General features: G+C 47.0%; 2 protein-coding genes across 2 annotated transcripts; both read right to left on the bottom strand.

Annotated features, from left to right (window-relative positions):
- Positions 1-380: 380 nt before the first annotated feature.
- wdhd1 (WD repeat and HMG-box DNA binding protein 1) lies at positions 381-19,582 on the bottom strand. The gene is made up of 26 exons (XM_084475816.1): positions 19,530-19,582; positions 19,048-19,137; positions 18,237-18,348; positions 17,706-17,857; positions 14,958-15,069; positions 14,667-14,717; positions 14,467-14,562; positions 14,260-14,352; positions 13,832-13,938; positions 13,307-13,451; positions 12,557-12,761; positions 11,826-12,010; positions 11,150-11,334; positions 10,536-10,777; positions 9,216-9,353; positions 8,569-8,725; positions 7,937-8,051; positions 7,293-7,424; positions 6,283-6,506; positions 5,641-5,780; positions 5,471-5,530; positions 4,871-4,902; positions 4,377-4,532; positions 3,897-4,039; positions 3,333-3,468; positions 381-821 (listed from the first exon to the last, which is right to left on the bottom strand). Exons 2-26 carry the CDS (start codon positions 19,122-19,124, stop codon positions 627-629), a joined length of 3,390 nt encoding a protein of 1,129 aa, XP_084331942.1. The 5' UTR covers positions 19,125-19,137; positions 19,530-19,582; the 3' UTR covers positions 381-626.
- A 2,329-nt stretch (positions 19,583-21,911) lies between these two features.
- On the bottom strand, positions 21,912-24,031 carry socs4 (suppressor of cytokine signaling 4; the record flags this gene model as incomplete). The annotated part of the gene is made up of 2 exons (XM_084476395.1): positions 23,924-24,031; positions 21,912-23,134 (listed from the first exon to the last, which is right to left on the bottom strand). The coding sequence occupies exon 2, from the start codon at positions 23,109-23,111 to the stop codon at positions 21,912-21,914; it is 1,200 nt and encodes a 399-aa protein (XP_084332521.1). The 5' UTR covers positions 23,112-23,134; positions 23,924-24,031.
- Between the last annotated feature and the right edge of the window lie 2,896 nt (positions 24,032-26,927).

Genomic DNA, 26,927 nt, shown 5'->3' with positions numbered 1-26,927 from the left:
GCCCCTATTCTGTGTTTACAATGGTAGAAAAAATATTTACTTCAAATTTACTGTTACACATTTGTGACTTTAGTGTACGCATGCTCAAGACTTTCGCTACAATAATACCTTCATAACTCGGTTACATTTTTAGATTTGACCCCTCAATTGAAAGGCCAGGTCGACTATAATTGAATGACAAACAGCCATACTATCACGATAGAAGCCGGCCACCAGGTGGGGACTGTGTTCTGATTGAGTGTAATTTACCCATTTCCTGCGAAACCCATTTATAGATCTCTAGAATCTCACATTATGCAGCTCTCATTCAACACACAGAATCAGGCTACAGAACACACAAGTCAGTGATTTATACATGACATTTATTGGATATTAAAAATACAGTATAACATTTTAATATACAAAAAGAAGAACACTGTTAAAGAAAAAAAACCTATTCATACTTCGACTGCGGTCATAATTCAGGAGTGACACCAGTCATGGCATCACTTTATCCACACCTCTCAGCCATGACAGCAAGACGGCCCAGATAGGCACTGAATATAAAACCTATAAAAATCAAACACTTTTCAACCACATTTATTATTTATTATCAACGAACAGAATGCACAGCTCAGACAAACTGCTTAGTTCTTGTTGAACGCGAACGCCGACAGCTTTGCGGTGGAATCCAAAGACTTCTTCTTCTTGGCCGTATTCTCATCTGCCTTCGGCCGTGAATCTTCCCCGTCCCCGTCCCCCTCTCCCGCCTCCTCCGCTCTCTTCCTCTTCTTCAGATCGGCCGGGTCCCCGGACTGGCCTTTAGCTCTCTCCGTCCACGACTGGAAGAGAAAACAAGAAAAGAAAACAGATATGGAAAATTATATTTAAATAAATTCCCATGTAAACCCAGATGAATCGGCCCCTCCCCCACCACCGCCGCACTCCTACACGGTGAGTGACACAAACACTGGCTCGGAAATTGCATCCTGTCATGTATAATCACTATTGACAGGCCTGCTGGCTCTCCTCCTCCTCCTCCTCCTCCTCCTCCTCCTCCTCCTCCTCACTCCTCTTCTCCTTCACCTCTTCCCCTGAGCGGAGACAAAGGGAAGCGGCTGGCTGGACATAATGGAGCTGGGATGACTCATCAGGGGCCGGTGTGAAGACCCCCAGCCAGCGGGGGCCCGGGGCCCCTCACCAACCACCCCCCCCCCCCCCCCCCCCACACACACATACACAACGGAGAACCATGGTCTACTAATCCAATCTACACACACACATAGATTGAGAGAGAGGGGTGTGTGTGTGTGTGAATCTGATGAACAGACAGCAGTGTGTGTGTGTGTGTGTGTGTGTGTGTGTGTGTGTGTGTGTGTGTGTGTGTGTGTGTGTGTGTGTGTGTGTGTGTGTGTGTGTGTGTGTGTGTGTGTGTGTGTGTGTGTGTGTGTGTCCTACACACATCCCACACTGGAGAAGCCAACAGCACCCTCTATTCAGTTAGTCCTTTTATTGCGTTTAGACAAACCGCAATTAGCACCTGGTGTAGAGTCACCACCAGTAATGACAGCATGTTCCCATTTAGGAGCTCAACAAAAGGAAATAAAAGCACAAGGTTTATCACATTACACCGACTCACCTCAACTAGTCGGGTTGGAGCAAAAAAAAAAAAAACCTGCAGTGTTTAATTTAATGATTTAAAAAAAAAGGGGGGGAAACTGTTGCAAATTAAAACCAGTGTCATCAGATATACTGGAAAGACTGGTCCAGTGCCGACCTTAGTCTGGATCTACTCAACAAAAACCTTGCAATTAACAAACTGAAGCCAATATAAAAACATGAGCACACCAGATTAAAGTATTAATCCATCATCAAAAGTGTCACATGGGTGGAAAAGGCCACCTGGTGCGAGGGCTGATATGAGTGCATCCTCACGCTACACACACGAGCTGCAGTGACACACACCTTTGTCCGCCTCGGACTCAGAATGGTTTGGTGATCAGACTTCATATCGGTCGCGCTCACAGCAGTACGCAGATCAGCATACATTTCAACGTCAAATAACTAAAAAAAGAACGCACACAATGTGGCCACATATGTGACTCTCATTAGCTGATAATCAGGACGCAAGCTTTGTCTTCTGGGAGCCTATGGAGGCTCTTGGGATAAGGTACCATTGTGACTGACATCCTTACACCTTCCACTTGTATCTATGGTTGAATGGGCCCGAATGACCAATCAGTCATTCCACCGCAATGCATTCAGGTGTGGAGTAGGATGGCTGTTTAGAACTGGTGGAGAAACCACACACACACACACACACACACACACACACACACACACACACACACACACACACACACACACACACACACACACACACACACACACACACACACACACACACACACACACACACACACACACACACACACACCTGTTTGAAGCCCCCGGGTTACGGCTGGGTCAAAAGCGTCATGATTATCCCGCTGCGTGTTTAGAGACACATTTGTAGCTGCGCGCGGCATTAGCATAACATCAATACACCGTGCCCCCGCTACCAACACAGGGGACGGGTTCCCAGGCAACAGCCATCCCCCTTAACAACCCTTGGCCCCTCCCCTCCCCACCCACCCCTGGTCCATTCCCCAGTCGTCCACCCTGTTGTGTGTGTCTGCCGCCCAGCGCGTGCTGAGTGGCTGTGGGGTTGCAGAGACACGGTGAGGCTGAGCCTGGAGAGAGCGAGCGAGCCACTCTGACCCCACACTCAAGAGAAACACTCTGGATGGATATTGAAGCCGTTTCTCTATTCAGGACCCTGCAGCTGAAACTAATCCCCTGAACTCGCTCCCTGTGTGTGGTCCATTCTAGAGATCAGTGGATTCATGACGCTTGAACACGATGTTTGGTTAACGGCCATGGTACAGGAAGTCTGTATATGGGGTGGCAACATTAAACCCCATCAGGGGTTTCGTTGTCTTGTGATAACCAGGATCTCTGGATGGTCGTTTAATTTACTTGTAAATGAAATCCCTGAATGAGCAGCAATCTACATTTGGGTGTATAGGGGTTTAAGGGTGGCAGTAGCTCAGGAGGTAGAGCGAGTTCACCGGAAGGTCGCTAGTTCAATCCCCGGCTCCGCCCTAGCTGAATGTCGAGGTGTCCCCCAGCGAGAACCCTAACCGACATCAACCGCTCCCGACGAGCTGTTGCGTGTGTGAACGGTTGAAAGTTGCTTCGGATAAAAGTGTCTGCTAAATGTAAATTACATAATTATAAAATGAATTATTGAAATGATAGGATCACATTTTCGGATTTAAAAACACATTTTCTTCCCCGTCTCAGTCCCGTACCAGTCGGTCTTCTGCCGAGAGGCTCCTGAAGCGGCCCATGGCCTCCCGGATGACCTCCGTCTCCTGGAGGTCAGGGCTGTCCGCCAAGATGCTCTTCCTGTTCTCCTCCAGCCACAGCTGGAAGCCAGTCCTCGGCCTACACACACACACACACACACACACACACACACACACACACACACACACACACACACACACACACACACACACACACACACACACACACACACACACACACACACACACACACACACACACGATAAGTACTTTGAACCAAAGGTCGAACAGGTCAGTGTGTTTTGTCGAGGTGGCTTGGAGGTCGCGGTCATCATGCTGATTGGCATATGACATATTGCTAGGCACCGATTCAAACCAATCACAAACCTTGATTGCCACAACTGCTGTTTCGTTATAAAAGGTGTTTGATTATAGTGCTTGCTTGACATAAAAACAATTGCCAAGTGTGATGTTTATACGTTTCATAAAAAGGAAATTAAATTGGAAATGACATCATCTGAATATGTAAAGGCTAAAAATACCTCTTGAACCAAGTAAATTTCTCACTTTTTATTTTCAGAGTCATCTACTGGCGAATCCGGGGGAGGGACTTCAGGCTGCTTCAGCCTATCAGCAGCTGGCTCCGGATTCACTTGAGCCTTCTTATTGGCTGCTTTGGAGGTTGCCATTTGTAGTAGAGTGGACTGTGTCTGGGAGAGAAATGAGGGGGGGGAGGGGATGAAATAAACAAAGACCGACAACAGGCCTAGTGGATTAATCTATAGGGACAGCCGCAGTCAATGATGTGCTTAATGTTCATTTACTGACAACACACACTGTCTGAGTGTGCCGCTTTCACATTTACCAGATGCTTTTGTCAGAAGAAAGAGAAACCATATATTGCTGTCCGTACAGTAAAGATATGAATAGAAACACGTGGCAAGCACTAACAATCACTAGGTTAACCCATTCCCAGTATACAACAGAGACAGCTAGGATAAGATGCTCAGCACTATTTTGAAGTGCCAGTGTGTGAATGAAGGGCACCTTGGTCTTTGGTTTGGGGGCCAGGGGCTTCAGAACGGGGCCCTTGCTCTGTTTCCCCGAGGCTCCGCCCAGAGGGGCGGGTCTCCGCACTGCGGTCATGCTGTCCAGGACGTTGGTGACTCTGGGCTGAGAGGGGGACTTCCCTGAGCCCAGGACCTGTACACACACAGACACACACACGCACACGATTATCACACTTTTTCACAAGAGAGTGCATCTTTTCTTACACATTAAGGTCCTTGGCCTTAGTGCTCCTTAAATGCAGGAACATAGTTATATACAGTACATAGTAGTATACACCTTGATATACATCGTAATGTACATAGCTATATACATAGAAATATACAGAGTAATATACAAACTAAGATTCATAGTATATTATGTAGCTTCCAACTAAGTTGCAATGGTGGTCCTCCTTCTTGCCACATTTTTCTTTAAGAGTATTCCATTGCAGAATTATCCACTATACTTCATCAAAGTTCCATTTTTCTTACCTTAAAGGGGTTCACACGTCCTTCTTTGCTCACTACGAAAGAAACACACGAGAGTCAACATTCACTCAGTGTATTCACTGACAAATATGCATGCTGTATTGTGGTAGAAATGATAGAACTTAAACTGGAAAATAAGCAGTGTCTGCTACCAATACAACTCCCATCAGTCACCTCAGCAACGTGGTTCCTACTGCATGACCCAAGGTCATCCCTCAACATCAAGCCATGTTTACTTACGAATCGGCCTACGTAACATATATGTTTTCCTAACATATCGACATACACATATGCATATGTAGCTGCGTTATGCCAATATATGGATGAAACATACATAGTGTTGAGTACTCCTCCCTCCACCTGTTCCTATAGAACCTTCCCCTTTGTGCTTTGAAGCCTCACGGGGGACATCTTCTGTGTCTTGTCGATCTACTCCATGCTTGCCCAGAGGCTCAAGGCTGTTTTTCCACAGATAGTGAGATGGTTCTCTACCAGCTGTGACACCAGTTGACTAGATAAGCGTCGGTCTCAGGTTCGACTGCTTCACCAAGCCCAGCCGGCCCGTGTTGAACGCCTGAATATGTGCCGTTTCCGTTCACTCACTTGGCCTCAGAGACGGCTTCTCCGGGGAACCTGCTGCTCCTCTGGCGAACGGATTCAGGCCTACGTTGAAGACGGAGAACACACACACACAACACCAACAATCAATCATAAACATTTCACTACAAGCGGTTCTGCCATCATGAGAGATGGAAAGAGACGGCGAGACTCACGTTTTCTGCTCTCGCCATCCGTCTCAAGGGTCTCCGTCTCCTGTGAATCATCCTCCTCCTCCTCCTCTCTGGGCTCCTCTTCTCTGGCCTGATGAGGTCTGCTGCTCGAGTGGCCACCTGTGCTCTCCCTCTGACCATACCTGTCCCCAGACACCCTGGTTCAAACACCGTCCAACCCGGGCATCACTGAACCCAGTCCTCCTGAGGTCTGATCGTATCCATCTGACCCACTGGAACAGGGCCTGGTTAATTAGGAGGGTCTTTAACCATGTGTTAAAGACCCTCGTTATTAATAAGGCCCTGCTCCAGTCTGCTATGTACTAAGGATTAACCATTATATCAGCTCTGTAAAACAAGGCATTCAAGTTCCTGTGAAAACATTATTTTCTTCAGGTCTACACTGCCGTTATTGTATGTTGTACGTCCTGGCATTTAATGTACGCACTTATTGTATGTTGTACAGCCGGGGACTTAAAAATAGAACTAAACAATGTGTAGCATCTTATCCTAGCTATCTGTGTTGCATACAGGGCATGGGTTAACCTAGTGATTGTTATTTCTCTTTCTTCTGACAAATGTACTTGTTGTAAGTCGTGTTGGATCAAAGCCTAAATGTAAAAAGTAAAAACACGAGAGTCTCACCTGGACCTGGGGGTCTGGTGCTCCTCCTCCTGCTCCTCCACCTCCTCCTGCTCCTGCTCCTCCTGCAGCTGGTTGGCCTTCTCCATGGCCAGCTCGCTGAGCCGCTGGGCTAGGTTCATGCGTCGGGAGCGCGAGGCATAGCGGACCGCCAGCGTCACCACGCTCTGGGTCATCAGCTCCGCCAGCTCCATGCAGCGGAACTCCCGCTCAAGCTTACAGGACAGCTGGTGGAGACAAGCAATATTAGGCTGAGCTCAGGAGGCAGAGCGGCTTGACTTGTAATCAGAAGGTTGCTGGTTCGATCCCTGGTTCCTCCTAGCTGACTGTCGAGGTGTCCCTGAGCAAGACGGCCTCACCCTATCTTCTCCCAACGAGCTGTCCCCTTGCATGGTTGACCGTTGTGATGGAAAAATCGACATGTTTGTTTTTATAACTTAGGCCTTGTTCTTTCCTTTCGCGTATTGTCTTGCCAACCTGCCTTTCTCCAGAGTCGACTATTCATTGACCTTTGTGCTTGGGTTAACGGGTCACAAAGGAGAATACATCCCCTTAGGCACTGTTCTCCTTGATAAAAACACAGGCACCTCCGTGTCTTGGGTAAAAATCACTTGAGTTGATTATTGACATCTAGAATATGGGGAGGGTCTGAAATTGTATAAAAAACCCTGTCAAACTGTATTCTGGACTCACTCTGCTAGAGAGGAGTCTAATGTATGCATGCATTAAACCTAGGATAGTTGCTTTCCAATGTATTGTGTGCTTTTTTGCAGTGGGAATCTCATCTGGCCTAGACGCAATCTCTGTTAAAGGGAAATGCCACGACACCATCGTTGTGGGAATGTGTGCATGAACCATTGCCAGTCTCTTTGGATCTGCTTAATGCCCAAAATGTAAATGTAAATATAACCCAGCAGAACAGGTTTCAGTTAAAGGCAGTCGTCCCCCTAACACTACCTTGTTGTTGTTTGCATGAACAGGAACACAGATTGGCTTTGCCTTGGTTTACTCACAGCGAACATCTTCATGAGGAGCTCCTGCTGCTCCTTCTGGGTCTGGTTCTGGCCCTCGCCGTCAATCTCGTAGCCGCTGGCAGACAGGAAGCTGTAGTGGTTCTGGAGCAGCATGGAGCGCCAGTACTGCTCCTGGAAGAGGACACACACACACACACACACACACACACATTGAGGGGCTGCACTTTGCATTATTATAAATGAATAGTAATTACGGGGCTAATATTTTGAGAGAGGGGCCATCCACCATAGACGCTAATAGGATACTTTGGATTAGTTAAATTAACTAAATTAACTACAGTCCATAGAAACAGGAGAATCAGATGATTGGACTTAGTATTAAATTACTATTGAGTACTATGTACTATTTTGTTGGAAAATCCAAAATTTGTTGGAAAATCTAAATAAATATGATTATGGGGGGATTTGTGCTTCAGCAAAAGTAAAGACAAGTGCAACATCAAAGCTGTGACCAAATGTCTGTGAACAAAGTTCCTACTTTCTTTTTTAGCTCTCGTACCAAATCGTCCTAGTGTTTGAAGCTTCTCAGTTTGGGAGGTTGAGACAATTAAACGCATTCTGAACGCAGGTTGTTTCATTGCTGGAACTAACAGGCTCCATTTGCCTGACGGGAACGGCCTTACCTCCATCTGACCCTTCTCGGTGGTGGTCTGACACAGGGGCAGCTTGAAGGGCAGGATGGCCACGGCGGGCCGGGGCAGGGTGGGGGGGTACCTGGAGCCTTTACAGGGGATGCACCTGGGAGGAGAGGGGGTGATGGTAAGGGGGGGGCGATTAGACAGAATGGAAAACCCTGACATCAGTGTGATATCACTACTCATTACCCTGACATCAGTGTGATATCACTACTCATTACCATGACATCTGTGTGATATCAGGGTTTGCGAGTAGGTCGAATCGTGGAATTCAAAACGTCCATTAGACACTAATTAGTGAGATGAACTTGACGGCTCAGAAACAAAAACACCTGACACTCTGAAACCTAATCTTTCCCCACGAGTATACAGAGACATAGGGCTGCCAGACAGGAATGGTGACAGAGCAATGCAGGTATTTGAGGAAAAACACGTGTGAACGTATCCACAATTCTACGAAGAACAACGAGAGTACCCATATTGAAACATGACTACAGCAGTATACAAGGTAAGACACCTGCTAAAAAGAATAAGTCACAAAACGCCACACGTCTGCCTGCCAGTCTACCTGCTCTGTGATCATCATCACTGAGGGGGGTGAGTACAGCAGGGGGCCCTACCTGAGCTGCTGGGGGTTCTCGTGGACCCCGACCACCCAGAAGTGGTCCGACTTCCCCTTGCACGTCTCCCGGGTGTTGCAGACCGGCGTCCATGTGTTGCCTAGGGAACGGTTTAGCATGCGCACCACGCCCTCGGAGTCCACGTAGCACGGCGTCCCTGTGGAGATGAAATCATTCGATAAAGAACAGCGCTGCAGCACACGTTGAATGTCAATGCTTTTTTTTACAGATACATTTTTATACAGGATACAAAATGTGCAATAATGCATGCATTCTTTATTGGAAATCCATTTTGAGAAGCTGGTTTAAATGGCCTGACACTTGTCTACAGCACGATATTCAGTGTTGTGCGAGTTAAGCCCCGTAAAATAATATCAAGCGACTTACAACCACTCATACACACATTCAGGGTTCATTGTCTCGCTCAGGGACACCTCGACAGCTAGGAGGAGCCGGGGATCAAACTAGCAACAACTCCGGTTACGTCAACCCGCTCTACCGCCTGAGCTACCGCCGCCCTGGTTTTGAATGTATTTTGTATTAAATAATAATATCCCGTAGAGCCAACCCCATTAAAAGACGGATGTACATCCTCCCGTCCTGTGAAGCTCCCGTCCAGAGACAGGCCCACCCTGGGGTGCACTCACCCTCGGCGGTGAAGCCCAGCCAGGCCAGGTGGGCCTTGCAGGAGAGGGGGAGGGGCTCTCCGTGGATCACCTGCCTCTTCCGTCGGCCCAGCTGCAGCAGCTGGACCCCCAGGGCCTGCTCCCCGTCGAAGCCCGTACCTGACCCCCCAGGAACACAAGAGGATTTAGAGATTAAACAGGGCGTTTGCATAGAGCTCGAGAGGTATAGCATCACACTGGCTGTTCTGGGGAGGTGCCAGAGGGGCCAGTGGCCCCGAGACAAGGAGATGGATGGTCCTTCCCTGTGGCCTTCATGCGGATTCCGAAATGCTAAAGATATATGAAGTACTTTCTGAGAACAGTATGCATGATCCATAGGCTGTTTATGCAGAGGAACGACTGAAGCAGACATGTAAAGTAAGTAAGACACTAAAGTAAACAGACATGTTTCCTAGTCGTCCCCTTTTAGAGGGACTGGGGGGGGGGGGTCTGGTCTGCTTGATTGACCTTTAAGGTAAAACACATTGTCAGATCCATGCTGGACATCCATTAATTTCCCCCCCCCCACCCCCCGGCAGTAGTGGAAAGCAGCCTGGTACGATCGATGGGAGGACAAAATCAAGCAAGACAGCGATGAAGAACAATCAATGAAGGGTATAATGTGTTAATATTACCCTATTCACTACATGAGTTGTTTTATGTCTGTAAACGAATAGGCTGGTTAATAATCCATAAGTCAGTGCATATGGTGTATGTGTCGAAATGAGTGAGTGAGAAAGGGATGCAACAATTAAGTTGATTAATCAAAATTGTATCAAAACTATGATAATTGGTTAATAATTAAAATAATCTATCAAGTAAAAATAACATTTGCTGCTTAAAAAAAAAAAAAATGTTGTTCATGAATCATTAAAGAAGGAATATTTTGGTTTTCCTTGGCTGTGTCAGAAACGCCATTATTCATGATATTCATGTTAAAGACTAAACGATTAATCAAAAAAGGTATCATTTGATTAATCGTCTACGGCAGTGGTTCTCAAACTTCTTCTACTAGTGTACCACCTCAAAGATATTTTTACAGCCGAGTACCCCCTTCCTCGGAACAAAACATAAAAAAAACATTAACACATTAATGTACGTGCATTCTATTTCTTCAGGAGTACCCCATGCAGTACTCCAAAGCACCCCATGCAGTACTCCAAATTACCCCATGCAGTACCCCAAAGTACCCCATGCAGTACTCCAAAGCACCCCTAGGGGTACGCGTACCCCCATTGGAGAACCACTGGTCTATGGTACTAAACGGCTGGCTTTAGCCCTACGGCGGTGGAGTCCACGTACCGCGGTGGTAGACGACCAGCAGCTGCTCCCCGTGCGCCGCCATGCTGACCACCTGACCCGGCAGGCTGAACAGCTCCCTCTGCACGCCGCCCACGGAGAAGAGGCGCAGCGTCAGGGCGCTGGTGGCGGCGGCGGCCCAGCCCTGGCCCAGGCACAGCGCCCGCACGTCCTCCCCCGCCGGCAGGTCCACGATCCACTCCTTGTTGGCGTCCCACGACGAGAAGTGCAGGCACTGGAGCTTACTGCGGACGACCGCCACAACAACAACAACAACGATGACAACATGGTAAGAGGTCGGGGTTTCAGTAGGACGTTGAGAATATTTGACAATGTTAACGATGTTCTATGCAGGCCGGAGGCTATGCAGAGTCCAGGTGAACTCTGAAAAAGTGAGTCTCGAGTCTCTTGCGGAAGCTGGTGAGCGACTCTGCAGTCCCGACACAGACGCATATTTATCGGAATATGCACAGGAAAGGATAGGGTTTACCTACACATTTTGTTCGTTATTTCATAAAGCACAATTACAACAAATCACAGTTTCATTCACTTCATCGTTGGAAACCTTTTTCCGACAAGAGGAGAAGGAAAGAGAAATGAAAAAAGGCGTTGTTTACCTGGCGAGCTCATCGGTGGCGGGGCAGGCCAGCAGCACGGCCTCCTGGGAGAGGTCGGCCAGCGTGTGGCCCAGGGCGTTGGTGAGGTGCATGGCGTGGTGCACCGCCGTGTCGTGGAACTCCACGTCCACCGCGTTGTCCTGGTCGTCGTTGTAGCCGCGCACCACACCCACCGAGTTCCACGTCTGCCGGGGGGGGGGGAAAGAGAGAGAGAGAGAGAGAGAGAGAGAGAGAGAGAGAGAGAGAGAGAGAGAGAGAGAGAGAGAGAGAGAGAGAGAGAGAGAGAGAGAGAGAGAGAGAGAGAGAGAGAGAGAGAGAGAGAGAGAAAAACCGGGGGATGGAATGGGTCAATGGGAGAAGGGTAAGGGATTCTCTTCTTGGTTTATATTTTTACATTTACATTGAGGGCATTCAGCAGACGCTTTTATCCAAGGCGACTTACTAACTTAATAAGTACATTTGTCAGGAGAAACAAACAACAACATATCGCTGTCGGTACAGTAAGGAAGTTCATAGAATACTAAATGACACTAGGGTTGCCCATTGCCCGTATACAACAAAGATAGCTAGGATAAGACGCAACAAAATGCTAAGTACTATTTTTAAGTGCCAGGGCGTTTGTGTACTGTGTACATTAATTGCCAGATAATATATTAATAACACAACATCCTCCTACCATGAAGCGGTGTGTGAGATGGGCGGGGGTGGAGCCGGGCTGGAAGGGCTTCTGGGGCGGGGTGGGCAGTGGGCCGTCGTACGTGGGGCGCAGGGGCAGCAGCGGACCAGTAGGGGCCGCTACGGTGCTGCCCGCGTCGTCGTCATCCCCATACTTCCCCTGACCGAGCGCCAGCGAGCCGGTGTCTGCGGAGATCACAGAGTAAGGCCGTGGTCCAAATCGCATACTTTTTACTTTTCGTACGTACTGCGGCTACCCTTACAAAGTGCGTACTGTTGCACACAGAGTGAATATGACTGGGACGGACTACAGGCGATGTCAATGATTCCGGTGGCTCAGTCGATGGAAGAGGATTGTGGGGCATAATAGCCAAAAAGCGTGCTGGCTTGCATACTGTGAAACGCGACCGGATGTAGCACAACACCCTGGTATTTTAGGCAAACTGACTTTTCTATACTATGTATTGGGACATACTAAATCATTTTTTGGCATACTAAACAGTATGCTAGTATGTACGGAAGAGGATTAGGGATAAATTCTGAAAATATGAATTCTGAGAATTAAGTTGGAATTCTAAGATTAAAGTCAGAACCCAAAAAAATTCAAGTGGCCCTAAACCTCTTCCGTAAGTATGGGTATTGGAATGCAGAGTAAAACTGGTTTCCTTAAAGTTCTCCGCGGTCGTTTAGAAGGAGGTCTTCTGATGCTTTTCGCCGATTTACCAAACGTACCGAGCGAGTTGTCATCGTCCAGGAAGGAGCCCCGGTTCTTCACCCGTCCCGTGGCCGGCATGAGGTCGTCATCGTCGTCGTCGTCGCCCCCGGCAACGGGATGTTTGGCCGGCGAGTGGGTGTCACTCAGGCCTTCGTCCATCGCCTGGTCGTCGTCTTCGTCGAACAGGTCGTCGTAGTCGTTGGCTGCTTTGACCGCAGGGGCCTGAGGACCAGCCACAGAGAGAGAGAGAGAGAGACAGGGGTCAGGCGTTACCGTGACAACGCAACATCCAGAGAGAGACGCTCGTCAGGCGTTACCGTGACAACGTTACACTTAAATCAATGGCTCGCCGTACAAGCACGACACTGCAGGTATGAGGTGCAGAGGTGAAAAATTTATCTTTTTTATTGAGCGCAATAAGAAATGAGAAGATTCTGTATGGCAACAGCTCATAAGAATTTATTGTTCTTTGTATTATGCTATGGGAAAATGAATCATCATGATATCCTTATGAATTCAAAATATAATTCTAAACAGCAGGCCATATTATGACTTAAACTAGCTTTCCTTTCTGACTGACATTTCAAACCACATATTTCCTCAACGTCATTAATTGATATTATAAAACTGCACCATAATAAGTCGCTTCACAAATACACAATCACATTCAAAGACGATAAGCGACAATATTTCTTTTGGCCCTGCTCTTTAAGACGGTGAGCGGGGGTCCCAGACCAGCCTACCCTGGGGGTCCCAGACCAGCCTACCTTGGGGGTCTTTGTGGCGGAGGAGGAGGAGGTGGGGAGCGCGTCCAGGAGGCCCAGGCAGCCCTCGGTGTCGGTATACGCCATCTGGCGGCCCGAGGGGTGCCAGGCCATGCCACACACCGTGTAACCCTTCTCATGCTTCTGCCTGCAACACACACACACACACACTTTTATCCAAAGCGACTGACAATGATTCGTACACGCAGTCTCACACCGACGGCGGATTGAACCACGCAAGGCGACAACCAGCTCGTTCCAATGCGAATTGTGGCAGTGAGGAAACGAACAGATCGATTCAACCCTCAAACTAATACAGCCTTTGAATACTGCAATGGTTCCTAGACCTGGGGTCAAGTTCCTGCGGTGGAAACTCAGGCTGACCTGGTTTAATCCACAACAGATTACGTTTATTTCCACGCATTCCCTGAAGCTTTCGAAACTGTTAAAACATGTTACGTATTGGCATGGAACCCAGCCACCCCTTTACCGTCATTACACTGGAGTCCCTCCCCAGACCTCCCTCACCTCTCCACACACAGCTTGCTCTCGGCGTTCCACACGGTGAGGAAGCCCCCCACGCTGCCCGCTGCCAGGAACTGCCCACAGGGGGACCAGGCCACCACGTTGATGGGCTGGAGCAGGAGCACAGAACACAGTTGGAAAACCACCGCCACCACAGGGAGGTCTGGCCACAGCCCATCACCCACCATGCTCCTAATCATTAGCAGGATGGGATAGTTGACCTCACGGTGTACAGTTAATGAAGAGGAAGAGCTAATTGACATTTGAAACAAAAACGTTTCACATTTATTTTTGAACAAAAAAATAATAGTATTAAAGTAAGTAGTAAAGCATAATTAACCATATATATATATATATATATATATATATATATATATATATATATATTTTTTTTTTTTTTTGCACATGTAGTAGGCCTTATTTGTCCTCACCTGTGTTATCATGTCGTCAGAGAGGGTGCTCACATGCTCCCAGGAATCTCTCTCGTACAAATGAACCTTCGGCCCCACGGGAACCGCTAGAAGCTACAAGAAAACACCAACACACATACACACCTAATGAAGATCTGTCCATTCGGTACGGATGTGATCCTTCACGAGTTGAACCCAGGTAGCTTCCGGTAGCGGTGTGTCACTGACCTTGGCTGTCTTTGGCTGCCAGCCCAGTCTACACAGAGACTTGGCGTTGCTCACGTCGTTGGACTTCTGCAGCACGGGCCAGCTGGTCACTTTGGTCTGAACATGAACAACGACAGTGGGGTTACAGGGAGAGCTGCCTCCAGGGTACAGAGCCCTGGTGGATTATCACATGTGAAGAGTAAAGAGAAACCAAAATGTACCTGTTCATCGATCTTCCAGATGACCACAGAGCCATCACAGCTGGCGGACGCCTGGCCGGAGAGAAACAGGGTTAGACGCATTCAAGAACACCACATATATCTGAAAGTGTTTGTATTGTAAAAAGACAACGTGTAAAGGATATCAACAAAATGGGGTTATGACGTTTGGCTGGAACACAACATAGTGAAAGTAAATATTGTTAACTATTCAGGATGTCATGTATTTTTCTTCAACATGCGTACTGAACTCTGTATTGCGTACTGTTATCATGCATGTATTCTGCTACCCACCAGGAACTCATCTTTAGGGTCAAAGGTCACGCTGAGGACCGGAGCGTCGTGACCCCGGAGCGTTTTCTGTTGGCTGCTGTCCGCCACCTCCACCACCTTGACCATGAAGTCACTGCACAGCAAGGGACAAAGAGCTTAAAGTGAATGAACGCAGACCTGAGCTCCAGAGTGAGCAGCCACCCTGATCAGCATCGGCCTAATGCACAAACAACACCGCTGATGCGATGATCAACACACAAATTGTCAAATCAATGAACGAGAATAAAACCGATTTCCCTCCTCCCCTTATTCCGCCACATTGCGGATCTCAAAGGAAACTCTTGTCAGAGGCTTTTGTGTTCATTTGTTTTTCATAAAATCAATATCACGGTAAACATTATCTCTGTGAGAACGGCGGCGTCAAGCCGGCACCACGCCTCGTGCTTCCATCACGGTGATAAACCGCTTCAGAGCAGATCGATGCCGCCCGGAAACGTTTACCGGCCATCAAGGTTAATCACAAACCCATCTTAAATGTCGCTCGCTTTGCATCATGGAAAAAGAAAAAAAAAATGGAAAAGTATAAAGTACACTCACAGCCCACCCCAGAGATAAGTGCAGAGCATGGATAATATAATAACTAGATATAAGCTCTAGCACTAACAAAGGGTGGTCTGGGTGCGTGTGTGGCTTGAACACTGAAGACTCCTCAGTCCTCAAAGGCTAAAAGCAGGCGTTGTCTGTTGTCTCGGTGCAGGCCTGCCTGTTCAAAGTGATCCGATTAAAGCAGGAAATGATTGAGACAGAATGACATCTTCCCCACTGTCTGCCACGTAGACGCTATAAATACTGCATTGAATCACACGCTTTAGGGACCGGGACAGGGACGACAAAGTAGGTTGCTATGGACAAACTCAACGTACATGCATAGGAGTTGGCTCTGGTGGATAGGGTGAAAACCAACCCTAGTCTCACAGACAAGACTTTAGATTAGAATCTTAAACCCTGTAACACCCCTTGTTGTAAAATTACAACGTTACCTTTAACCATCCTAAAAAACAATCTGTTATATATCTTATTTTTTTTACCACATTTACATAGTCATTGGGTCCTATTGTTCAGTCTCACAATGCTATTGGATCATACATTTGTTTATAATTCACGCCTTCTGGCCATGAACTCACACAACCTCTCAAGGTTTCCTACGAACAACATCAATTTGTTTCATTGGACTGGATTCATCAGATTCAAGTAAGTAAAATGTCTTTTATATATTTTTTGGTTGTTATTACAATGTCTAGAGCATGTACATATGTAGTTATTGTGGAATAGATGCATCAAATTTCATTTAGAGCTTGTTATATAATTGTTGCAATTATACAACACTGGGTGAATGTGGTAGCCAAAATAGCTGGCTTGTTGCAGTGGGCTCAAACAGGTTGTATTCCCTCCAATACACCACTGCCTGAAACAGAGTATTTTCTTTATACATGGATAGTATACATTCTACCCTTGTGTTGTGTTCTGGTCAAATTTGACTGATAGTACTGAAAGTTTACTGAAAGTTTTATCTCTAAAAAATGTAGTTAATTTGATCAGCCTGACCTAAAATTCCATGACTTTGTCCACAAAGAGGATATCAACAGACAATTCAGTTCTGGGGAAGGGAATGTTCCTGAATGTGGGGTGTGGATGTAAGTGGGGGTATGCATGTTTTCCTTTTAGTATGATAATTAGAGCTATTAAACCATTTACATTTACATTTAGGGAATTTTGTCCAAAGCGACTTACCAGGCAGACAGTATTGTCTGCCTGGAAAACATTTCTACCCTGAGCACTTGGTCCACCACCCTATCTATTCCTTCAGGTTATGTACTACAATATATAAAACATATATATATATATATATATACACATGTTAATTAATTGATATTTTATTTTCAGAATGCCACCAGCAAGGAGAGAGCCGCGATACAGTGTGCGGGATGTTATTGACATGGTCCAAAATGGAGAGAGTGAGGTTGAGATGGAAATCAGTGACACCGATGAGAGTGATGAAGCCGTCACACTTGTGTCATCCTTTGCTGGACCTGAACCTTAATATTTTTAATATTTTTATTATTTTTAATAAACAACTTCATAAAAATATGACTAATGTGTGATTATTATTAATGTTATATACCGTTATGGGCTAAGTAAGCAATCAACCCTGCAAATGAACCCTTAGTTGTTCTGAATTGTTCAGACAACGTGAGTACAAATACAGAAATTCTGCTCCCAACTAAGCCCAATGTTGCAATATTACAACATTTCTCTAAAAACGTACATAAAATAAAAAAATAAAAAAAACTCTTTAATTTCTGCATCAATGGCCTCCTACAACAACATCTGAAAGGTAAAATATATATTTTTTTAGGTTTTTCTATATTTGGGTCTTAAGGGGTGATATTATGCCACCAGGTGTGAATGTAGCCATTACAAGCCATTTGAAAATCGGCCTTTCCTGCATTTTAGTGACATCACTAGTGGGCGTGTCCACCTAGATGTACGATGAATAGATCAACAACATTTGCTACGAACTACTGGGTAGGCTGGTATAAACATCATCAAGATAGACACTCCCACTACTCTTACTTCTGGATCTGAGTTTATGTCAACCCTAACCGACAAAAGAAAAGTGTATTTCTATATGTCACTATTGAGGAAAGTGTCTGCTAAATGACAGTCAATCAATCAATATCTCTACGCCAATGGGTGTGTCTGGATCACCTTGAGCCGGCAGCGACCCGGGACCCGGAGGTGTTGAAGGCCACGTGCGTGGCGTGGGTGGTGAAGCGGGTCAGGATGCCGTCCGGATCTCCCTCAGGAAAGGTGTGGATCTGGACCGTGTTGTTGGAGCCGGCCGTCACCAGCTTGCCCTTCTGTTGAACCAACAGAACCAAACTAGTTAATTCATGGTAAATGGTAAATGGACAATCACCGATTCATGCACACATTCACACACTGACGGCGGTGTCAACCATGCAAGGCGACAGCCAGCTCGTCGGGAGCAGTCAGGGTGAGGCGTCTCACTCAGGGACACCTCCACACTCAGCTAGGAGGAGCCGGGGATCGAACTAGCAACCTTCCAGTTACCAGCCAACCCGCCCTACCTCCTGAGCCACATGCCGCACATTCATTAATCTGCAGAGGTGGACCGTTGAGAAGGTCTTCATGAATTGATGAATACGTTGCATTAATAAATCAGGAAAAGGTCTAAACAGAACATTATATCATGGATCCTTAAATGAGCAGCCGTGCCTTGAGAGCCAGGGAGTAAGCCTTATCCCCCACGTTGACGGACCGGGGGTCGTCATCATCCAGGCTCTCCCAGATGCGGACATCTCCATCACTTCCACAGGTCACGATGAACCTGAGGGAGATCACCACTCATGATTACAACACAACACACTTCCTTGCATTGAAATTAACCCAAAAAAACAAGCTAGTGTTTTTTTTGGTAATTTCTAGTCAGTGGTATATTTGATAACCAAAAGGATAACCCTGCATCAAAAAATCGATGCCAACCATTTACATTTAAGGCATTTAGCAGACGCTTTTATCCAAAGCGACTTACAATAAATACATTTGTCAGAAGAAGAGAAACAACAATATATTGCTGTCGGTACAGTAAGGGTCAAAGAACCAAGTGCCAAGCACTAACAATTGTTAACCCATTCCCCGTCTACAACAAAGATAGCTAGGATAAGACCATATAGTAATAACAGGTCAACATTTCAACGCTATAACCTAGCCTTACTGTAACACACCCACCCACCCACACAGGCCTAAACCAAGCACTAGGATTGGCAGATCAGAGGCAAATCCTCCTCCAAGGTACTGTAGGGGCCAACCCTGCCGTTGTTTACATGTAGCCTTCAGTGACAGGTCTATTCACAAGACATAAACTCGAGTTATGTTGACTTGTACAACTCAATACAAGTACTAGAAACTGACCAATGAAATGAAAACGTATTCAAATAAGTTTATAGACCTTCCTGCACGGCCGTGAGGGTTTTTACATGCGTGTCTGACAGCAATCTGAACAATACAAAATGACGTTACGACTTACTTTCCAGTGTCATCGAAGGTGACGTCTGTGTGTCCCTCGGAGTGGCCGTAGCGCATGGGCTTCCTCTCACACGGCATCGCACACTGATGGCTGTCAACACCAAGAGTCACACTGATGACAATAGTGTCAACACAAAGAGAGACACTTGCAAGTAAAGCTACTGCATTGGGTAACTGGCGTATACAATGACACAATCCAATCTATAGAGACTGATAAATTTCTGATGCCAACTAGTTTAATTTTGCCAGCACCGAGATGACGCAAAGGTTTAGTTAAAGGTGTATTGTGCATACAGTACATTAAGGTGTATAACAGGCCTGAGAATACAGGCTTTATGAACCCTACCACTGACAGTATGGATTGTTTTAGCGAGCATCGTTAACACAGTGCGCCCGTAACACAGAACATAAAACAACAGGTCACAATTGTAGCCATAAAAGCGTTAAAATATAGTGCATGACAAAGTAAAAGCGGTGCTTTACCTGAAGTAAACGGAGGCAGAAACTCCCGCGCCGAGTTCAGAAACAAGGAAAGACGCTTCGGAACTCCCGCCAGCTGCGTGGTGACGTCACGACGTCATAGCGCAAACCACGCCTCTTTATTTTGAGTCATGTTTTTTTTTTCTCCTGTTAATATCACATTTGTTCCCGTCTTTCATAGTTGAAAGTTATGAGTTCAATTCGAAAAACAGAACAATTTCACCTTATTACTGATATTAATCATATGTATTATATATTTAGTGTTTATTCTTTATATATATATATATATATATATTTTTTTTTTTTTCTGAAGGAAGGAGTCAGACAGTTTACTGTGTCTGTAACATATAAAAACAGATTCACGTGTTGGGCTGTATTAATAGCATATCTTCGCTATGAGTTAGGTTATTATTGTACTTAAAAAGTAGTACCTTATTCTTCTTAGAGGAACAGTTTGTGAATCCCCTCTGGTAGTTAATATAGGCCTACCAGAGGGGATTCTAGGATTTAACCTTTAGAGAGTCTTGTCTCCAAATGAGATGAGATAAGCATCCTATTATACGGTGTTCTCATGGCTGCATGCTATTCACTGTTTGATAGCTTCTTCCTCTTCCATATGTCAACGTAAACAGGTCCTTGGGGATGATTCGATTAGCAGGACAGGAAATATCACTTACCAGACAGCTGTCTCTCCAACATGACAGTTATGAAATCATTATCATATCTCTCTTTGAAAACATATAGGCCTGAGTACACACACGCACACACACACACACACACACACACACACATACGCACACACACACACACACACACACACACACACACACACACACACACACACACACGCACACGCACACGCACACGCACACACGCACACATACACACACACACACACACATTGTCTGAATGCAAATATGCTAGAATACATATTTTGCCGATACTCTCAGCTTCTTAATAGACTCTCACCAAACTGGATCACACAACCTATTAATATTTCATGCATGCTGTCCACAGGAATCAATAGGCTACGTGTAGCTCTTTTTATTCTTTTTATTGATCCGGGCTACATTGACCAGCAAAGGGTAGCGTCATAGTCAAAGGGATCAAGTCATTATGTGCAACATGATGAAAAAAGCCCTCACTGCAACGGAGAGATTTTCTATGAAATTCAAGAAGAATATCGACAAGGTCCGGTTTTGAAACAGGGGAGGAATATTATACTCGTTCAACAAAAATAATATGCAAACCAGTCAACTTCCGGAACACAGAGGCGCCTGCTGAGTGAGTCTATTGCAGCAGAAGAAGAGACAATTGTGGAAAACAATGAATTAATAACAATCAAATAAAACTAAATTTAAAAATAACAATGGCAATAGTTAATTAACATGTTGGTGGTGTGCATATAGAAGGGTCGATATTGCTTTCCATGAGGAGTAAATCCAAAAGATCTGCCTCTGTCAGGAGGAAATTGTCTTTTTCATGTCCTTATCTTTCATTTCCTCCGTGGTGCCGTGGCATTTAAAAGTCTCCCTTGCAGATAGCTGGATGAATTGTTTTCAGAGCGGTACTTCAGAAGGTGCATTTTCCATGCCATTAGCCTGTCTAATGACAGACACTCCCTTCCACGGAACAGACCTGGGATAACCACTAAGTGTGTCTAATCTGGAACAAGGTGTCCACAGGAGGAGGCACTAATACTGTCTGGAGCGGTGTCATGATAGTGGCAGTGTACACATTGTTATTGGGAGGGACAGCTCGGGCTATGAGAGATGACCTTCAGAGTCCTTTATAGTGACAACCGCGGAAAAACAAGAAAAATACCCAAAGGCACACTGGATGGAAAACACTTAATATGAAAGGTGCTTTTTTTTTGAAGGGTAGCAGAGGACGTTGAATATTGCTGCGCCAGTATCGCCATCTTGTGGACATAAGCAGCAGAGCACGCAGGAAAACGTCAATGGAGTGGCTTCATGAATCAAGTGAGGGTATTATCGATCCACATACAGCGAGGAGAGGTCAATAATATGAATACACCCCCACTATAACCACACCTTAGAATAGTGACAGGGGACTAGTGTTCAAATCACACCTGGCTGTTATGTTAATTATTACTTATTGAAGGAACATCAACAACGTCCTGAAATACATCCCCTAAAAGGTTGTCTTCCACCAAAAGCGAACCAATCCTGACATCAAGGTTACATCGATGAAATGCTTGATCGGCAAAAACCACTGTCTCTCGGCCCAGTTAATATTCTGTCACTATAGGCGGTCCAACACACTGGTTAAGCCCAATAGAAGAGAAAGGCTTTTTTTAGTGTTAAGTGTTTTAAAAGTGTCTTCCGCATTGTGGTTTGGAACGCAGCCCATCGGGTGAAACCGTCACATGGAGCACGCGCCGTCACACTTGAAGTGGTACTGCCCCAGGAAGTCCCTGAGCTGCGGGGGCAGTGGCAGGCCCTGGACGCCCTGGTAGGTGGTGCAGCTGCACACCACCGCGCGGCACAGGTGCTGCAGGGAGAAGGGGAAGGTCCTGGACAGTGGGCGCGACAGCAGCGGCTCAAAGTACAGGCAGGAGGCCGGGTCACTGTAGTGCCGCAGCAGGCCCGTCACGCTGGGGTCCCGGTACATGCAGGGGTCGCGCCCGTCGAAGCTGAAGCGCTTGTCGCTCTGCTCGATGCGGGCGTGCAGCGAGCGGCTGTAGCGCCGGAAGCTGACGGAGAACAGGAACTCGTCCTGCGCCGAGTCCCGCAGCAGGAAGGTGCCCTCGGGCTGCCCCTCCAGCAGGGCCTCCGCCTCGAAGCGGTTCAGCACCCCCCAGTAGCAGGGGCTGTTGTTGATCTGCAGCAGGTCCGGGACCAGGATGTAGTCCGTGTGGCCGCCCCCCGCCGCCGCCCCGTGGGGACAGGAGGGGTCCCAGTCCTCCAGGCTGCTGCTACCCGTCCCCGGCGAGCAGCAGACGTCCTCCCAGGAAAGAGGCGTCGGAGGCGGGGAGCAGGAGGACGAGGACGAGGCGTGGCTTTTGTGGGGGGGGGCCTCCCCGCCCTTGAGGGCCCCGGGGTGGGGGGTGTGTTTCTTGATGAGGTGCCAGCAGTGGGCCAGCTCCGACTTGGGCGAGAAGGGGCACTTGTCCTGCATGAGCTCCGAGACGTGGATCTTGCGCTTGGACCAGACCAGCACGGAGAAGGGCCTGGAGGGGGTGGTCCCCGGGGCGGGGTGGGGGCGGTGGTGGTGGTGGTGGTGATGGTGCGAACGCAGAGGCAGACACTGGCCCACGGCGTCCTGGAACTTCTGGCGCAGGGAACGCCGCAAGAGGGGCTTCCGGCAGGTCATGTCCACGTCGCCTTCGCCCAGAGTGCTGCAGCTGCACTTCCTGTCCCGGCGGCGGCGCGGGCAGGAGGTGGAGCGCGCCACGCCGCCGGGCGCCTCCGCCCCCGCCTCCACCACGCGGCCGTCGAACACCGTCTCGTTGTGGGAGCTGCGGGAGCGCTTCTTGGCACGCCACACGTAGCTGTCGGCGCTCCAGCTGCGCAGGCCCGACTTGGGTCGGGTGTCGGAGCCGCGCGGTTTCTTCTCTGACATGTTTCAGGTGGAGTCGTGCTGCACTGCAACGGAAAGGAAGGTGGAGAACGTCAGACGCTACGTCAGGAGGTGATGTGGAGATGCTGGTGTGAAGATGAGGTTGTCTTTGATGCTCTGTCGCTCCCCCCCCCCCCCATACAGACATGCTGTGTCTGGGGGAACCACACACACACACACACACACACAGACATGCACACAGACACACATGCACATACAAACGCCCCCCCAACACATACATGCACATACATACACAAATGCACACACGCACACATATATGCATACACAAGCACATACATACACTGAAACGCACATACACACACCGACGCACACACGCACAAACATGCATGCACACATGCACACACTCACACACGCACACACACACACACACACACACACACACACACACACCTGTTCGCAACATATTTGCAGTTTGTGTTTATCATAGCAATTCATTCAGCCAGCAATACTATTATACACAGATATTGCAAACGAGATGATGCACTTTTGAAGACATTCCTAAGCGAAATCATCTTTAACTTTTTAGATTCGGGACTTTATTAAAAGCTGATCATGCTGTCCCTGATTTAAGGTTTAGGAGCCGTGATGATTTGTTCTGTTGTTATATCTCAACTTTCAACAGAGCACGTGGTCCGAATCTGACATTCCGCAGACTTCTACGAAGACCTAGCGTTAATTCTGCACTATTCTCGGTTTCGTTTCATTTCGTTTCTAGGGTTGTCCAAGACATCTACAGCGAACACAATGCTCGACTATTATAACTATTCAAAAATGTATATATTTGTATATCTTACCTGCCGAATGGTTCAACACGGCTGCTTAATATCCATAGTGCCCAGTGAATCACTTTTGGTGTAAAGGAGTGTATAAAGTGTGCAGAGTGCGCAGCAGCAGCGGCAGCGGACTGGTGTGAGCAGCAACGGCGGTCTGCAGTCTGTCCCGAGGACCGTCCCGCCCCGAATATAACACCGGGTCCCTGGGGGGCCCGCTTCCTCCCCCACAGGGGGCCCGCTCCCTCCCCCCCCCCGGGCTCATGGCCGGGGAGTGGGCTAGGGTTTCAGGTTAACGATGGAGAGACATCCTTAACGCATTCAGTGACGAATTCAATAAAGAACAAAGATAAGATATACCCAAGGTACCACAGAAAATAAAGTAGCCCTAAGCATGGGTTGATCATTTAATTCGAATTGAATGCCCATTACTTCACTATGTGTGGAGTCATTCGCAGTAGGCCTATCTGCATAGGTCAGCTTTATATAAAACCACTAGTGGTAAGAAGATAGGAAGACTTATTTAACCATTCATCACCGAAGAGTAAAAGAACCACGCATTTAAAAAGCCCTACTTATTGATTGGCTGATCGATGGGTTTCCCGGCTCTGGTCTCCATCCGGACATTGTCGATTCCATTGACTACTCAAACTTCCAAGGACTGCTTAACTCATACCGTATCATTTGACTTATTCAGCACAACACATATCCAGTTTTAAAGTCATTGTTTTTCTTTAGTATTATTTACTTTCTACTCGTGTAGATTATTTCCAGGTTCAAAAGTCATGCAGAAAGACTACATCAGATATATAAGCTATTATGCGAAAGGTCCTCTGTGTCTCGTGTGTTTGCAGCTCAAATAGATAAAAGGATGCAATCAATAAATCCCCTGCAGGTAATGCAGTCACACTCACTTCCTCTAAACTAAATATTTAATGCTCTTTACGTTTTCACACCCAGCTACAGCCATGGGCCCCGACTGAGTTTGGTGTCTTGGGTTTGAGAGAAAAACTGTAAAACAAGGCCTAAGAAAAACAATCAATAGCCTATTATTTTGCTCGCATTAGGCAACACAAATCCCTAATGAATACATAAGTTGTTGGGGGGAAATGAAATGCACAATTGAAAAAATAAGAAAACGAATTATTTTTTGCACACAAACTCTCCCCTCCTGCCCTGGGGTAGCCTACCCCCACAATCACAGGTACGATGAGAGGAGTACCCCCAAAAGGTTAGCAGATAAAACTGGAGCAAACCTGGTATATCATTTTCATTGTGCATGTATCATTTTATTAAAAGCAAAAACAATAATTTCAAATATTTTGTTAACACCCAGGCGTTTCTTTATTTTCCGTGCTACAAACACCTTAACTGTTTGTGCGTCTAATTTTGCGTAAAAGTAAAAATGTTTGTGTGTGCGGTTTAGCGTTGCTAGGACGCGTCTGATTTAGGCGGCGACGTGAGACCTAATCAATCCGTCAAGCTGTTAGAGTGTAGCCTACAGCGGCAGGACACAGAGACAACCAGCCAGAGGTCTCCGGTCTGGAGAATATGACAGAGCCATCGATCCGACCGGCAGCACATCCAGCAGTAGTAGGCTGCTCATCAATAATGAACGCATCCCCTTATTAATGGATCGGTCGGTATTATGATTTATATTTTTATGGTGAGTGCTGCTGTTATAGTTGGATCTCTGTGGGGGGCGGGGGGAGATGGGGGTGGAAGAGGAAGAAATGAGTCAGACGTGCGTGCCCACCAGGGGAGGGGTCAGCGGTGGTGGCTGCAGTGGCCAGAGCCGTTGCTGCCCTTTTGCCCTTCATGTCTGAGATGACCAAACAAATACACGTCATGAATGCAACTAACACAAGGGATTCACAGCCCACGCATCGCCTACCCCAGCGGTAGTCATTACCCCTGAATGCAACTATGCCTATCTGTCTTTGTTCTTCAGCACTGTTTCCTTTTTTTCCCTCCTATAACACCAACCCTTTATCAATGCCCGGCACAGTGATGAACTTTGAATCAAACAATTTGTGTGAATCTGTCAGTCGACAGGCAAACGTCAATTGACAGATATCTTGGCGTATCCCTTTAAGGGAGCAGGAAATGGACGAGAGGCATAGATCAAATTTGTTTACTAATGCTAAGCGTTCTCCCTTCCTGCCTCTCGAAGGAACATGATGAGGACTATGATGGCACGCCTACATCTTTGTGCGGCGGACCGAATTCAATAAAACCTTGAAGGGAGTGTTGGAAGAGAAACATAAGAGGGCACGTCCTCATAGGACTAGTGGGAGCTTCAAGTGGAGAACCCATTCCTTCCATTTTAGATCTTCAAACCATCATTTCAAATGCATATTAGAAGTTCTTGAAATTCCCTGAAACCATTCTCGCTCCCCACTCTCCTTCACTACATTATTGTCCACACATCTTCAAATTGTGTGGACAAATTGGTCTGAGATTAACTTCAATTCCTGGATGTGTATGTGAGAGAGAGCGACGGAGAGAGAGAGAGAGAGAGAGAGAGAGAGAGAGAGAGAGAGAGAGAGACAGAGACAGAGACAGAGACAGAGACAGAGACAGAAGGAGAGGGAGAGGGAGAGGGAGAGAAAAAAAGTGACAGCCGGAAAGAGACAGGGATGGATGCGTCTGGCATGAGTAGCGTCTGGTGTCTGCATGTGAAGCAGGTATGTGAGAGAGAGAGAGAGAGAGAGAGAGAGAGAGAGTGAGAGTGAGAACGAGTGAGAGCGAAAGAGAGAGCGAGAGAAGCAGACAGAGAGAGACAGTGATGGAGTAGGAGGGGAGAGCGCCTGGTGTCTGCGTGTACAGCAGGTACGTGAGAGGGAGAGCCAGGGGGACGGACGGACGGACGCTGTGCAGTGTTGTGTCTAAGTGAGAGTGTGTTGGACGAGCATGTGAAAAACAGAGAGGCTAAATTGAATCAGGGGGAAGACTCTGGCTCCACTGGTCCCACTCCGAGCCATTGATTCCTATCAGCAGTCTGCCAGCTCTACCACCGCCGCCCACG

The sequence above is a fragment of the Micromesistius poutassou genome (genome assembly GCF_964030765.1).
Source record: "Micromesistius poutassou genome assembly, chromosome: 12".
NCBI lineage: Eukaryota > Metazoa > Chordata > Actinopteri > Gadiformes > Gadidae > Micromesistius > Micromesistius poutassou.
The sequence above is the reverse complement of the archived record's forward strand: the minus strand, read 5'-3'. Positions and strand labels throughout refer to the sequence as shown.